The sequence below is a fragment of the Nanorana parkeri genome, unplaced genomic scaffold (genome assembly GCF_000935625.1).
Source record: "Nanorana parkeri isolate BGI_ZX_2015 unplaced genomic scaffold, ASM93562v1 scaffold708, whole genome shotgun sequence".
NCBI lineage: Eukaryota > Metazoa > Chordata > Amphibia > Anura > Dicroglossidae > Nanorana > Nanorana parkeri.
In genome coordinates, this window is record NW_017306976.1 from 136,750 (window position 1) to 152,912 (window position 16,163).

Genomic DNA, 16,163 nt, shown 5'->3' on the forward strand with positions numbered 1-16,163 from the left:
CTCCCAAAAGACCTGCACCCTCCATAGTCTTCAGAGTGAAAAAGTGCTAAATAAAGTGCCATGTGCAGGATGCATATAAACATTCCTCTAGACTATCCAGAAGGCCTGCCTAATAGGCATGTGCAAGGGAAACAATATGGTTACCATGATTCATGTGCCGCACTGTGAGGTCCCACACCCATTGTGTTTCTCTGGCACCCCTGGAACGCCTCTTCTGGCCCTGCCAGCCCTGCTGCATGCTACAGTATTTCACCATTCACTGCTAAATGATTTACCGCAGGTATAGTTTCATAAACTCCGTAATTGGTGTACTGCGATCCAATCCAAACTTTCACATCGCCCTTCACATAGTCTATCAGGGTGTCCCGGACTTTCTCGTACTCAATGAACTGGACACACATGGATCCGGGACAGTTGATGCTCAGGTAATTTCGGACGGTGTCTGGGATTCGGCTGACGTTGACAAACAAACTGCGCAGAAAGGGGAGAGATCATTCATGTTCAAATTCTTGCACTCATTGCAATAAATTGTACCCAAGATCAAACAAGTAATATATTGCAGCTGATTAGACTAAGTTGCACTGGCTGCATTAGTTTTTATTTTAAGGCTTTTTTTTTCTTCCTTTATTTTAAACTGGTGATCCTGCCAGTAGCACACTTCCTGTCCTAGGGTGACAACACTCATTGTACTTTATCTATGGAAGAGCAGCATTGGTTTCCTAGGCTAGGACTACAGTGCACGGTATTAGTTTAAACAAAAAGTTAGTTACATAGTTACATAGTATTTGAGGTTGAATAAAGACATTAGTCCATCAAGTCCAACCTATAGGATCTCATTCTTAGGAGTACTTGTACCCCTGTATGTATATTACGGTCCCTTAAGAAATCGTCCAAAAGTTTCTTGAACAATTCCACGTTTTTTGCTGAAATCACCGCCTGTGGCAGTGAGTTCCAGACCCTAACCGCTCTAACTGTGAAGAACCCCCTTCGCCCCTTGTGCTGGAACAAAATGTATACATGTTGTTCTATCAGTTGTCTCATTTAAAATTACGCTAAAATTATGGTTCTGATGCAAAATATTATATCAGATAAAAAAAATAAAAGACAAAAGATATTTATGGATAAATTGAAAAAAGAAAAAAAAATCAGCAGCAAAAAAATAGCTACGGGGACAAGGGGAAAATCCTATCCTATCCCTAATCCTGTCTCTCCTCTAAACAATGTGTATAAACAATGTTACTTTGTACCTCTCTATCTCCCTCTGATCAATGTTTATAAACAATGTTACTTTGTATCTCTCTATCTCCCTCTGAGCAATGTTTATATACAATGTCACTCTGTATCTCTCTATCTCCCTCTGATCAATGTTTATAAGCAATGTTACTTTGTACCTCTCTATCTCCCCCTCTGATCAATGTTACTTTGTATCTCTCTATCTCCCTCTGATCAATGTTACTTTGTATCTCTCTATCTCCCTCTGATCAATGTTACTTTGTATTTTTCTATCTCCCTCTGATCAATGTTTATAAGCAATGTTAGTTTGTATCTCTCTATCTCCCTCTGATCAATGTTTATAAACAATGTTACTTTGTATCTCTCTATCCCCCTCTGATCATTGTTTATAAACAGCAGTACCTATTACATCTACTGTTTTTACACAGCGACTTCCACCTGTCATTTTGGAAGAACATAGAAGCAGAAGGACAGAATGCCTCGTGTATTTCCATGAAGTTTATGTGGACATGCACAGTAAGTTCAATGTCCAGAATTGGATAACAGATCAAAAGGTGAGCAAATAAGTGAAATTCATTGTTTGAGTTTACACAGAATTTTAAGGTGTTTCCTTAGAAGAACCCCAACCTAAACAAAGCATTTCTACAGTTCCTAACAACATTACTGTTAGACCTCTAAAATGGACTAATTACTAATTCTGTCTCGGCTACTTAAGCTGGGAGAACTGCTCATAGACTATAGAAATGACTTGGCCTGCAAAACCAGACTCCCCGAGTTATTGATTTTGTGAGCTCCCCTGCTCTGACGTCACTCACTGTGGGAGGTGCTGTGTCTATGCCCCTCCCCTAAAACTGGCACCCCAAGGAGATGTAGCTTTTCAGAATGTTTTCATTTATCCATAGAGGGTTGTTGTATTCATGACATTGCAATGGGATTGTTATTTAGTCAGTTTAGGGGGAAACAGTTTTTAGCAGAGTTCTTCTTTAGGTTTCTACACTACATGTGCAATACCTGATAGAGTTCTTGGTCAGCATTCCATAGGAGTAGAAGAAGGGATTGTATGGAATGTCCTGTCCTCGGAGATTGAAAAGCCCTATAGAAGGTAAAGTTCAATGTTAACGGTGGAGTGATTATCTATCTATCTATCTATCTATCTATCTATCTATCTATCTATCTATCTATCTATCTATCTATCTATCTATCTATCTATCTATCTCTATATCTGTCTGTCTTTCTGTGTGTCTCTATCTATCTATCTATCTATCTATCTATCTATCTAGAGTAGGTCCATGTCCCCAATAAAAACAGAAATGTAATAAAGAACTTCATTAAAAAAAAATACTTTCTAGTTTCCACTAACTTCCTTTTCCAGAGACACAGACGGAAGTAAGTGAAAAGCTCTCCAAAGTGAGTGAGAAGCTTTGACAGCGTTTACCAAAATTGTAAGACATACCATCCTCAAAGTTTGGGTTTCGATCTACTTTAACAGAAGTGTATATGATTTTATTTTATTTTACAGGGACATTTTGTATATTTTTAGTCAATACTCAACATGATTTGAGTTAAAACTGCATTGATTACCTTGTATCATTTTGTAATGTGTTTTATTTAAATTTTTTTACTTCTGCTTTTGGATATTTTTGGTAAATATATTAAATCTAGAGCTTTGCATTTGAGCCACTAGAGGGAGCTCCAGTATAATATGTATAATGAGCAAATATGGATGCTCCAATGCACATACTTCAGCGAAGCTGAAGGTCTCCTGGGACCCGTGGGGTCAACAAGTGGAAGCCAGGAGTGTCCTCTGCAGTCTCTCCAGCTCTAGCCCTTTGGGCTGCAGGAGAATTTAGGAACTGATCGGTCACATGACCACCACTAAAAGATGCTAAATGTGTCCTTATTTTTCCTGTGTAGTTAACTCCGCAGCTACATAATGGAAATATTTACACTTTGTCTTTGTTACATTTCCTCCCAATTAGTTCCCTAACTTACACGCGGTTTCCTCCAGAGCGGAGAGCAGCAGCGCAGTCGGTTTCTGGGGGTGCGCTTCCATCGTATTGCGAATTTGAATGACCTTTTCCTGCCAGCTGTTCCCTGTAACACAGAAGTGAAATAAGGTGAACAGAGACAACACTTCCATTACCAGGTTCTAACATTATATTGTACCCCCTTTAAACATTTCGTGGCTGGTAGGCTCAGCACAATTGTGACCACGGGAGCGTGTATGGAAAAAGTAAAACATACTCAGAATTTATTTATAATTGTTTTGCGCCCAAGATTCACACAAGTTTCATCCAAGATTCACTCATTTTCACATAAGAGTCAATTAGAAAAAAATTATAAATATTGGGTGAAAGTTGTGTGAGCCTTGGGTGAAAACATTCATGAATAGATCCCTCCAGGTGTGTAACCAGAAATTACAGGGCCCCATAGCAAAATTTTGTATGGGGCCCCGTGATTTCTAGTTATACCCCTTGCAGAGCCCACTCGAGATCCCACCTGAGGGTGAACTTGCAGAGCCCACCTTAGACTCTGTATGGTGGGCTTTGCAGCGTCACCCTCAGGTGGGCTGGTCGCTATCCTTACCTGTCCGCCTCCTCTTCCTCCACGGTCGCTGATGGGCCTCGCCTACTCCTCTGTTACCGGGCCCGCCTCCTTTTTCGTCACCAGGCCCGCCTCCTCCCCTGCTGCCGACCACCGGCCCCGCCTCCTCCTCCACCGCCGCTTCTGGCTCTCATTGACTCTGTGTAGAGGAACGCGCTGCTGCACAGATTACTGTCAGTGATCTGAACAGCGGCGTGTTGGTCTTCAGCCGCCAGTGAAAACCACCAGCAGAGGATCCCAGGCAGCCCGCATGGCATCTGGCCGGGCCCCAGTGTACCCCAGGCCCCATAGCGGCCGCCTGGGTCGCTATGGTGATTGTTACGCCACTAGACCCCTCTTCTCTTGCGTTCATGCACATTTCCCTATTTTTATCGAAAAGGATGTCACAGCTCGCGATACACTGAGCTTTGAGTCACGGGAGGTTGCTAGTTTATGTCCTCCTGAGGAGAACTATGGGGAAAAACACTTACCCCATAGTTCTCCTTTAAAGAACCTGCAAAAGTGCCTGTTGGTTTGTCAGCCCCTGTCCTTCTCTATGGGACTACGCGGCCGTACGCCCCCCTACACTCACCTCAAATGCAGGTCCGTGCGGGTGCGTGTTTCCTGGCTCGGACGCAGACAGGATCCATCCCCTCAGCGTACGAGTACGCTCTCCCGCACCCGCACGGACGTGCAGGGCGGTTGAGCATAGGGCGGCGTACTGCCGCATAGTCCCATAGAGAAGGACGGGGTGTGCGTACTAATCACACGCAGCACCTATCCTTCCCGGGAGCTGCCAGATACGGCCGCGCACGCAGCTTGGAGCTGTATGTGCCGGCCAATTACAGTGTGAATGAGGGCTAAAAGAAAGTACTAGCATCACCCCAATGGTGACACATATTATGTTTCCTATAATAGAATAAACTTTACCAAAGCGTACTAGTGTTACCTTAGTGGTAACTTATGGTATTATGTTAATAATAATAATAGTAATATAAATAGAAAATACAAAAAAGTACAAGTGTCACCCTAGTGGTGACTCATGGTAATACGTACTGACGTTTTATCTAGTCATGGGAACTCTGTAATCCTCTTTAAACGTGGCAGCGAATAACAAATGCAATTACTTTTCATACCTAGAAAGTTCTCCGGGATAAAATAAATGTCATTATCGGGCAGAGGGGGGCGCTGACTCCCCCACACCTTATCCACAAGGTTGGTGGGAATTGATCGCAGAATCCTCCCAGAACCTTCGAATGAATTGTTGTACGCCTCCCATTCATCTACGGGAAGAAAACAAAAACTATTTATACAGAGATTGAAATTTTTTGTTTGTTTGTTTGTTTCCCACTGGGGAGATTTCCCTCAGATACGCAACAGGAAATGAGAGGAAATCTCTCCGAAATGATGGGAAATCTGTCAGTTGCCACTGGAGCAGGTGTCCCTATTGAGGATTATCTGTTTATTCTCATTCTGGTGAAAAAGTTACAGTTTTGTTTATTTCCATCACCCTCTGTCCCGGGCACACAGGGGGGATCTTCCCAGCAGGGATTAAATACAGTATCAAGGCCCATTCACACCATCAAGAGTGCGTTCGGCCTCTGGAACGCACTGGAACACAACCTGGCCGGCTCACTTTGTTTTGGGGCGGGAGGGGTGTGGCGGTGCATTGAATTCAATGGCACTGCAGCCGCACACCCCCGCCCGCGGTGCGATTGCCGGCACCCGAACGTGTGTGCATTCCGGTCCAGTGAGATCTGCAAAAAATAGTGCATGCAGCCTTTTATGCAGATCACACTGGACTGGAACACTGGCACTAATGTGCTGCGTGTTGGGGGTGCCGGTGTTCTATCAAAGTTTGTGACTGCATTAGAATGTGTGACCGGTGACGTGGTCACACATTTAAACGTAATCACGCCCAGTTTTTCGTCGGTAAAGTATGTGACCGTCAAAAGGTGAAGAATTCCAACGCTTTCTCAGCTGTTCCAGGGCAGATCGGCATCGCAGATGGTATGTGCAGGAGAACCGATCTGCCCTGGAGAACAGCTGATCGCTCCTGAATTGTCACTTCTATCCAACTTTGTGAAATGTCAGATCACACTCACAGAGTCAGATAGAAGTCCCATTTCAGGACCGATCAGCTGTTTCAGGGCACATCGGTTCTCCTGCACATACCATCAGCGATGCCGATCTGCCCTGAAACAGCCGAGAAAGCGTTGGAATTCTTCACCTTTTGACGGTCACATATTTTACCGCCTAAAAACTGGGCGCGATTACGTTAAAATATGTGACCACGTGACCGGTCACACATTCCAATCCAATCACAATCTTTGATAGAACGTGGATCGCACCGCGGGCAGGGGGCGTGGCTGCGGTGCCATTGAATTCAATGCGCCGCCACGCCCCCCTCCCGCCCCAAAACAAAGTGAGCCGGCCGGGTTGCGCGCCAGAGGCCTGAACGCACCGGAACACACCCTTGATGGCGTGACAGGGCCCTACGGGATTGAAACAGTTTATTGCGACTTGATCATTCTTATATGCGTCGTTATGTACAACCCCAATGACAATAAAGTTGGGGCGTTGTGTCAAATCGACATAAAAAACAGAATTCGATGATTTGCAAATTTTACAAACTTTTCTATTTTCTATTGTGAATAAAATTCGGGTTTGTGAGATTTGCAGATCATTGCGTTCTGTTTTTATGATTCATTTATTGGAACGTCATGTCACCAACACTAGCGCTTTTGGGGCCACGCTTTTGGGGCCCCTTCATCTGGCTCGGCAATAACGACCAACTTTTCTGGAATCGCCGTTGTACATAAGGGTGAGAGATGGAGAAATAAAAAACAAACTTACTGATAGACCAGAGGAAAGGGTCGAAGCCAATCTCATCTCCGGATGTCCCCTCCTGCAGGATCCAGAACACGATTTCAGACACTGAAAACAACGATACAAAACACAGGAGGTTCCATGTCAGAATGTACGATAGTCACCATTTTCCTGGGCAAACAACTACATGAAGCTACACTCAGGCTGATAGAAAGGATGCACATGAATGCGGCTCTGTAATCATCGATATAGCAGTGGCGTCACAAGGGAGGTGCGTGGCGTGCGGCCCGGGTGACACCGTTGTAGGGGTGACACCAAAATGACTGACAGCCATTTTGGTGTCACCCCCTCTAATAAGTCGGGTACTCGGTCATGGACCGTGTAAGGAGAGAGGAGGGGACGCGGCGGGATGAGGTATGCGTCCCCTCCTCTCTCTGCCGGCGCCCATCACCAAGATGGCCGCACATGCGATATAACATAGTTAAAAAAAAAAAGAAATGTAAAAAAAACAACAAAGAAAAACAATTGAGCGGAACTAGCAGTGACCGCTAGCTGCGCCCAACTGTTTCCTATTGGCCGGCACCTGCTATTGTCTTCTAGCAGGTCACAGACAATGAATAACAAACGGGCGGAGCCCCTGCGATATAGCATTAGATTTATACTTTAAATATAAGTACCTGAATCTGAGCTGGAGTGTGAGAGGAAGAAGCAGTACAAGAATCCAATCAGTTCACACGCCCACAGAAAGCATGCTGATAAGAGGAGAGAGCAGAGGGATAAAGAGATGAGCTCATCAATGTGCTGCTCCTCCTTTCAATGTCCAGTCTCAGGCTTGGCAGGTTGGAGCATTGCTTTGAAAGTATAGGTCGATCCAATTTCTTTAGTTATGGTTGGCGCAGGGAAGGGTGTCAGTTTATGTTTTCCTGCCTGTGTTTAGTTGTAGATATTTCCCATCAGCTGCCCTGTAGACAGGACAGCTTTTCTCAACCAGGGTGCCATGGCACATCGGGGTGCCTTCTGGCTTCCTCAGGGGTGCCTCAACATTTTCTGATGGTAGGACTCTGGTGTGAAGGGGGGAACTCTGATGTACAAGGGGGTTTCCAATATGGTTGAACTATTATGACTGTCCCTACTTACGTTACATTATTATTATTATTATTATTATTATTATTTAAGTAGCAACTGACCGGATTTTTGCAGCTCCCAGTTGCAGTCCATCTGGCGCTCGGCCTGGGTCCAGTAACGACTGTCAGTGAACAAGGCCGCCCTTGTCAGAGTGACCACCGCATCACCTAAAAATACAATAATATATTATCTATTATATTGTAAATGGTATTATAATGTTGTTTTTTTTTAAGCATGTCCCGTGTCAATGCTTACCTTGCCCATGTTCCCCCACTGTTACTGGTGTAGGAAGCTATGAGAACTGGTGCTGTCACTCCCTCTGTCGTGGCAGAGCTCTGGCCAAGCAATTGGCTACTAGTCCTAAACACTATGACGGGGAGGAGGTCACATGCTACCCCATTTCTCTAAGCACCAGGCTTTGCTGTTGGCTGCAATGCAGACAGTACCGGCATCGGAGCACTAGCAACGGTCAGTAGGCCCTTTATAAAGACACTGCCACTTCGTCCTGCGCAGACAATGGGATAGTATCTCTTTAATTGTAATAGGAATGCATTGGTCTGGGTAGGTGTTAATACTTGTCGTCATTTAACATATAATAAAAGCCAATTTGTAACACTCGTTAATATTGAATGTTGACACAAAAGGGGGTTATACACTAAAGAGCTGAAGGACCCAGCCTTAGCTTCGGCTGATCCTTTGGCTCTCTTCGTCCGCCTCTGCCCTTCGGTTCAGTCAAAGGGCTGCTGTACGGGCTATTCACATCGAACCGAAGTGACAGCCGAAAGCGGGGAGAAGGGACGGCTGTTTCCCCCGCAACTGACAGCTGGGCGAAGCCACCCGCGATCTTAAGGTTCGCTTCGCCCGGTTGTAATGACAGATCAGCGTCCCCAAATGACCTGGGGACGCTGATCTGTCATTAAAAATTAACAACTGGGCATCACGGCCAGCTTCACCCAGTTGTTATTCATTGGCTGGGACCTGCTAGAAGACTCGAGCAGGTGCTGGCCAATAGGAATCAGTTGGGCGGAGCTAGCTGTCACTGCTAGCTTCGCCCAATTGTTTTTCTTTGTTTTTTTTTTATTTATTTTTCTTTTTTAAAATATTTGAATTTATTTTTTAATTGTACTATTTATTTATTTTTAAATGTTTCAACCTTTTTTTTTTCTGGCTATTTTAAATGATTTTCTATTCTGCTACGGAGGTACCAGGCAGAATAACCGAGCCGAATGCCGCTCGGCGGCATTTGGCTATCCACTCACTACCGGTCGGCCCCTATGGGAATAGGGGCGAACAGCAGCGAGTGAGCTGATGGAGCTTCTGCTCAGCCGATCCAGATGTTGCACCGGCTGAGTCGAAGTCCCTCTGCACTTCGGCTCAGCCGAACATGCAGAGCATGTTCGGCTGACCGAAGGCAGCCGATGTACCCCTGGTTACAGCCGATGTACCGCTGATTACAGCCGATGTACCGCTGATTACAGCCGATGTACCGCTGATTACAGCCGATGTACCGCTGATTACAGCCGATGTACCGCTGATTACAGCCGATGTACTGCTGAAGTCAGCCGTACTGAGCCGGCGTGAATAACCGAACGTCATTTAGCTCACTTCACTTCGGCTGGGTTATTCACTCGGCTGCCTTCGGCGGCTTTCTGAATAACCCCCAAAGTTGCTGGTTTTATTGTTGCTGTTTGGAAATCTTCTATTGCTGTGTTGGTTCTGATATCAGTCATGTGATATCACCATTTAGGTGAACTCTAGAACCACATAAATCACAATCGGATCGCTTTGTTTGTTCCTTTTTTTTTCCTGTTACAACATAATTCAGGCCGTGTGTATATATGAAGCCATAACCATAAACCAGCCGTTCCTTCCTATTACCCTGCCAATCATTTACTGATTTTATTCTGAGGTGGAGACAATTACTTTGCCCGTTACAAAGTCAATTTGAAAGGATTCTCCGAGAGAACAGAGAAACTCCAGCCATGGAAAGGGAGACGTTTCCTTGTAAACCTCCAATATGTGCAAAGTGCCGGATTATTATTAAGAAACAGCAAAGATAGCAAACAAAAACATGAACTTGCGTGGAATTTATCTATAAAAAATAAATCAAGGCAACTGGACTTGCTGTATTTTCCATGAAGACGTTTCGCTGATTATCCGACCGGCTTTCTCATTTCTGAATGGCTTAAAGTGACATTAAACCCTCAGATTTTTTAACATAAAACAATACTGTAATGTGCGCCTTACTGTAATCCATGGTAGTTTCCCTTCTCTTTGCTGCTCTTCCTTTTAAATCCTCATGTCTTCTCATGCTGGGGGAGAACTTCTGTTTTGCAGCAGACTGCCTTGTCTCTGGATTGGATACATGGTGTCTGTGTGTAGGTTTGCAACCTGAGCCAGCACTACAGGAAGAGGCACTCAGCTGCAAAGGAAGTTCTCCCCAAGCATGAGAAGACATGAGGATTTAAAAGGAAGAGTAGCAAAGAGAAGGGAAACAACCATGGATTACAGTAAGGCGCACATTACAGTATTGGTTTATGTTAAAAAATCTGAGGGTTTAATGTCACTTTAATAACACCCGCTAGCTCCAATCATGTAAATGCAATCAGAACACCTTTCCTCTATGAGGTCTCTGACCCCATGCCGATTTAGGTTTAACATAGTCATGCTCTTGAATGACTATGGAGTAAATCCGAATCCATGCTGGACTTCCCCCTATATAACTCCGCCCTCCAAAAATACATACCTGCCCCCACACAGCCAAACAGACCTATTTCATCACATTCAGTAACACCCTGTCAGGTACCTTGGTGTGTAAGCCTGACAGAGAAGGGCACGAGTGCCTGCGGCTGATATGAGTGCTTAGCACACCGGAGATGATGGTGCTGATGGCTGGATCCCAGAAGCTAGGGCTGGATCCCAGAAGCTGGGGCTGGATCTCAGAAGCTAGGGCTGGATCCCAGAAGCTAGGGCTAGATCCCAGAAGCTAGGGCTGGATCCCAGAAGCTAGGGCTGGATCCCAGAAGCTGGGGCTGGATCTCAGAAGCTAGGGCTGGATCCCAGAAGCTAGGGCTGGATCCCAGAAGCTGGGGCTGGATCCTTCGGCTTATTCATGAATAACCCCCCTTAGTATCTATAGGAGAGCACATAGAAGTACAGACATCGCATAGTGTAGAGGCTTCCTGGGTCGTTGGGGATCGTTACCTGCGGATCCGGTGAAGCCGGTCATCCACTGCCTCCGTTTTTCCTGGTCGGCAATGTACTCCCCCTGTTTGCAGGACACAAAGAGGCTGGTTTACTAAAGGAGCAAAAGGGTGTGGGTGAGTCTTAGTAAACAGGTGAACAGGTTCTGCTCTTTTTGTAAATCAACCCCACAGTAAGGTTAACAAAAAATGATATTTTTGTATGGCAGAAATCCAGCCCAAGGGACAAGAATAAAACCAATAGCCCATTAAAAGATAAAATAACAAAACCAACACTTACTGCCATAATCCCCTTCAATCCAGAGATTCACCCTGCAGTACCTTTTTCTTCCACTAGATGTCCTCAGTTTGATGGCCAGATTTATTCAATGGTCATCCTGGACCTGCCCCCAGCCTGTGACTGGACAGTGAAAAGAGTAGCAGCACGGTGATGAGCTCACCTCTCTATCACTCTGCTCTCTCCACCTATTAGCATGTTTCTTGTCAGTGCATGCACTGATTGGCCCCCTTGCGCTGCTCCTTCCTTTCACACTCCAGCCCTGCTGTACAGGGGCCACAAGAGGCTGACACGGGGGTCACCTTTAGGCACTCACACTGCTTGCATTTTAAAATAAATTTATTCATGTAGTAATGAATACAGATCTTCATTCATTTGCATGTCTTATATGTAGCTGGAGTTCACTTTAAAGTATTATTCTTGAGTGGGGAAGGGTTGCATTTTCTGTTGTGTTTTTCTACGGTATTACTCTTTGATACCATTAAGGAGATTTTTCTTCACTTCCTGTCTCATTGACCCCAGTAGAAGAAACAAGGAAATAGATGCAGGGAGGGGGGTGATTATCATTTGGACCAGTAGGCAGGGACAGCAAGGACTACATTGCCAGAAGCTCTAACTCTTCCACTCTCTACTCTTCCCTTTTGTCTGTGTCCCTGTTGGAGAAACTTTTTCTATTACTACGGGTATTAACAGGAAGTAAGGGGACATTTCCTCATACGCCAAAAAAAAAAACCAAACGGGGGGGATAAAGAAAATGAAAAACTTCCTTTACCTTAGTTGAACTCCGTGGACTTGGATCTTTCTTCAACCAGACTCATTTTATAACTATGTAACCGTCCCTGGCCGAGCCAAATGCTCCTCTGTGCTTCACACACTCCCCCTCCCAGACACTGCAGCTCACAGTGGGAGGGTCTTAGCAGCAGAGGCAGAGCTGTTAATCCAGAAGACAGTGGGCGGGGTTAGGCGTGGCCAGCACTGATGTTGCAGTGACAATGCTGATAGCCACGCCTCCTGAAACATCTCATGCCACTGTGGTATAAGCAGGCATAGCCTACATGATGGCGACAACTCTGCTCTGAATTTAGGAGCAGTGCAGCATCGTGGCCACCCCATCACAGGAAGGTGGGCTTCACTGGTAGGATCAACAGGTATTTATGGGACTTTGTAGGAGGACTAAGAGAAAACTTTAAGTGCAGATGGACTTATAATTAAAGGAAGTGCTTTTAGTGGGAGGCCGTAGTTCTACTTTAAACAAAAATGAAATTACTTTCTTATTGATATTTATTGATTATTGATTGAGTTTCTTTTTTCCAGCAGATTATATGTGTATACTAGATATTAAAAATGATTTCATCTGTTATTATTTATATTCATTTATTTCTCATCATTTATTATTTATTTATACATTTTTCATCATTCATTATTTATTTATATTAATTTATATATTTTTCTTCATTTTTTTTATATTCATTTATATATTTTTCATCATTTATTTTTTTTGCCTTTGTTTCTGTTATTTGATTAAAACATTCAAATGTGAACAATTCACATCAATTTGGTGGAAATGAGAGAAAGAGGAAAATGGTAACAAAAGCTGGAAACAACTGGAACATGGATTAGCACCTCACCGCTCACTCTGCCTTCTACTGGAGAATATTCTGCGGGTGGCTTACTGGTATTGAGGGTACAGCTGTGGAGGGGGTCAGATATGTGCAATGGCATCGCGACTGATGCTGCAGCAGACTGGGCCCCTGATGCTGGGGAACAGGGCCACTTCCTATCCCACAGCTGCCCCCTGACTGCCCTGGAGTGAGCTTCAAACAGAGCAGAGAGGAGCTTGGTCCTCCACAGCAGAAGGGTAACTGGAACCGGAAATGAGGGGAAATCTTCCAAAGGGGACACCTATTCCCAGGGCTGCCATTAGAAATCATGGGGTCCCGTACAGCCCAGCTGACAGGGCCTCGCATGCACTGGTGGAACTACCAGGGTCGCAGCGGTCGCAATTGCGACCAGGTCTTGGCATTCCACCTGTTGGGGGGGCTCAGAGAGGAAAAAAGAGCCAGGCAGCACATTCTGCTGTGTGTGAGAAGACCCGCTTCACTTAGTCCCGCCCCCTGGCCGCCAAGACACGGAAGAAGGGGCTGCAGGAGTCAGGTAAGTCTAAACCGTGAAGGGTGGGGCGCGAATGCCCCCCCCAAACGCCCCTCCTGGCAGCAATGCGTTTAACCACAACCCGCAGTACCACAATACCATGAGTTGCCTTGTGGTGGAAAAAAGTAGTGCATGCTTCACACCCGGTGCATTTGGGTTGCACTGAGTGTTTTTTTTCCATCACAGCCTGAATACAAGACAAGGCAGTTTAATTCACTATAGCCCGTACAGCAGCAGAAGGCGGCCGAGCGGCTTAGCCGAGCCAAAGGCATATCCTTCGGCTCAACAGAGCCAAAGTGGCACCCAAAGCGGGGAGAACGGCCTGCCGTAGGCCAGGCATAAGCCCCGCAAATGACAGCTGGGCGGAACCAGCCGTGATCTCACGGCCGACTCCGCCCAATTGTAATGACAGATCAGCTGATCTGTCATTAAACATGAACAAGACTCTAGCAGGTGCCGGCCAATAGGAAAAAGGTCGGCGGAGCTAGCTGTCACTGCTAACTTCACCCAATAGTTTTTTTTGTTCTTTTAAAAAAATCTTTATCTATTTTTTTTATTTTACTATTTATTTACATTTAAAAAATATTTTTTCAACCTTTTAAAAAAAAAACTCTTTTCATTGATTTTCTATTCCGCTCGGTACAGCAGAGGTACCAAGCAGAATAGCCGACAGCGGCATTCAGCTATTCACTCACTGCCATTCGGGTCATATGTGAATAGGGGCGAACGGCAGCGAGTGAGCTGCCGGAACTTTGGCTCAGCCGATCCAGATGTTGCACCGGCTGAGTCGAAGTCCTTCTGCACTTCGGCTCAGCCGAACATACAGAGCATGTTCAGCTGACCGAAGTGCAGCCGATGTACGGCTGAAATCAGCTGTACTGAGCCAGAGTGAATATTCACTTCGGCTGGATTATTCACTCCACTGCCTTCGGCAGCTTTGGGAATATCCCCCTTAATCTTTATTTCTGCTTCAATTACATATTCTTCATTCAATACAACAAACGTATCTGCTTCTAGGAACATTGTGATGGCCCTTCCTTGGGTGCAGCGAGTGAGTGAGAGCCAAGCATTGTAGGATCGGGGTAAGAGCTGCCCCTATAGGTGCTGAAGCTTAGGTGGTTGGGGGTTGGGGGTTATGCTCTTACCAGGTGGGGGTCAGTTGACGGGATGATGTAAGCGCTGATGTTGTGGTTTCGCATCTCTTGGCGGAGTCTGTTGAGTCCATCAGTGGAATTTTTCACAGTGGGTGGGATGTACTGCCACGAAAAACAACCAATTATTTGCTATGGAGCCATATGTCATCATATAAGTACAATAATTAACATGATTAAATAGGATCTAAGCCCCGGGTCACTATTTATTAAATTGTGTTTGGATCTCAGAGGGTGACAGGGCCTCTTTAGTGTTACAACAACCCAGTAGTGCAATGGGATCGCGCCTGTACACTATGGGGCTGATGTATAAGTGTTTTTCCCAGTGTATGGCTTAACAGATGCTGTTGCTATGCCTCTAGCTCTAATAGATGGCGCTGAGGAACATGAAAATTCCCTAAGCAAACAGGAAAGGAAGGGAACCGGAGCGCCACAACCTAGCGCAAAGACTTGGGTGTCATGGAACACGGGAGTACAAACAATATTATACTCTCATGTGGGAGAGTGGACATGAGCTTCAGCATGGAAACATTGTCAAAGTCGTGGTATTGTGGTGTGGTTGGGGTAGGTGTAGGTCCTCTAGGACCATGGTTCTCAACTGGGGCTCGTGACCCAAAAGTGGGTCGCGATCCCATGTTCCGTGGGTCACTCCGTGCCTTCCTCATCCTTCCCCTTTTGCAGCACTGCCAGTTCTTGAGCCAAACAGCCATTCATATGCTGCCCGGTGCCGAGTGTCAGCTTGAGGTGGGATGGGCTGGGGCTATGGCCATGAGGGAGCTCCATCCATACGTACAGCTACCTCACGTGTCCTATAGAGGTGCCTGTACTGGAGTGACATCAAATTCTGGCTCCCGGCACCTCTACAGGGCACGCAAGGGAGCTGTACAAGCAATGCACATATGGATTGAGCTGTGTCACAGCACAGCAGCCCACACAGGACCCCAGGCTGAGGATCCACTCCTGTTCTGGTAAGGTAGGCAGACTGGATGAACCTTTTGAATGGCACCCCAAATGCACCTCCCACCCACAGCTCGATCGCCCGCACCTGAACGTACGGTACTGCAATGCTGTACATCCCATTGCAGTGCGACTTGGGTCACAACTTAATGACCGAGGACAAATGTGGGTCCTGAGGTTACACAGGGTGAGAACCACTGCTCTAGGATATTGACATTTGCAGACCAAAGTGAAAATGATAATGATGGTCAATCCAGTGGTGCACTCCGCTGTACTACTTTGTTACCACTACCGCCCCATCACACCCAAGTCTTTGCACTAGGCTGTGGTGCTTCGGTTCCCTTCCTTTCTTGTTGCCTTAGCACACACGTCGGACACCCCGCTCTGTACCTACCAGGAGCCGCACACCAACGAAAGACACCACGAACCCCACAGAGAGCGTTAGATACACTGGACTTTTTCTTTTTGTAACCTTTTCTGGAAGTTCCCTATGTCTCCCGGCCCCATCTAGAGGAGCTAATGCCATGCAAATGGCATCCACCCCAGTGTACATTTATAGATCAGCCCCTAGGTGACCAAAAGTTTTTGGACACTTGACTATCACTCCTATAAAAGCTTGTTGGACATCCTACTCCAAAACCATGGGCGTTGATA

At 45.7% G+C, this 16,163-nt stretch overlaps 1 protein-coding gene across 1 annotated transcript in view; it reads right to left on the bottom strand.

The window, feature by feature from the left end:
- Positions 1-16,163, bottom strand: part of XPNPEP2 (X-prolyl aminopeptidase 2) — a 49,664-nt gene that overhangs the window by 29,732 nt on the left and 3,769 nt on the right. Inside the window, exons 3-10 of the mRNA XM_018563896.1 lie at positions 14,547-14,657; positions 10,975-11,038; positions 7,833-7,937; positions 6,673-6,753; positions 4,953-5,099; positions 3,226-3,327; positions 2,245-2,326; positions 276-471 (exon numbers count right to left, since the gene is read on the bottom strand). Of these exons, the coding sequence (XP_018419398.1) occupies positions 276-471; positions 2,245-2,326; positions 3,226-3,327; positions 4,953-5,099; positions 6,673-6,753; positions 7,833-7,937; positions 10,975-11,038; positions 14,547-14,657 (888 nt within the window). The remainder of the gene's footprint in view (positions 1-275; positions 472-2,244; positions 2,327-3,225; positions 3,328-4,952; positions 5,100-6,672; positions 6,754-7,832; positions 7,938-10,974; positions 11,039-14,546; positions 14,658-16,163) is intronic.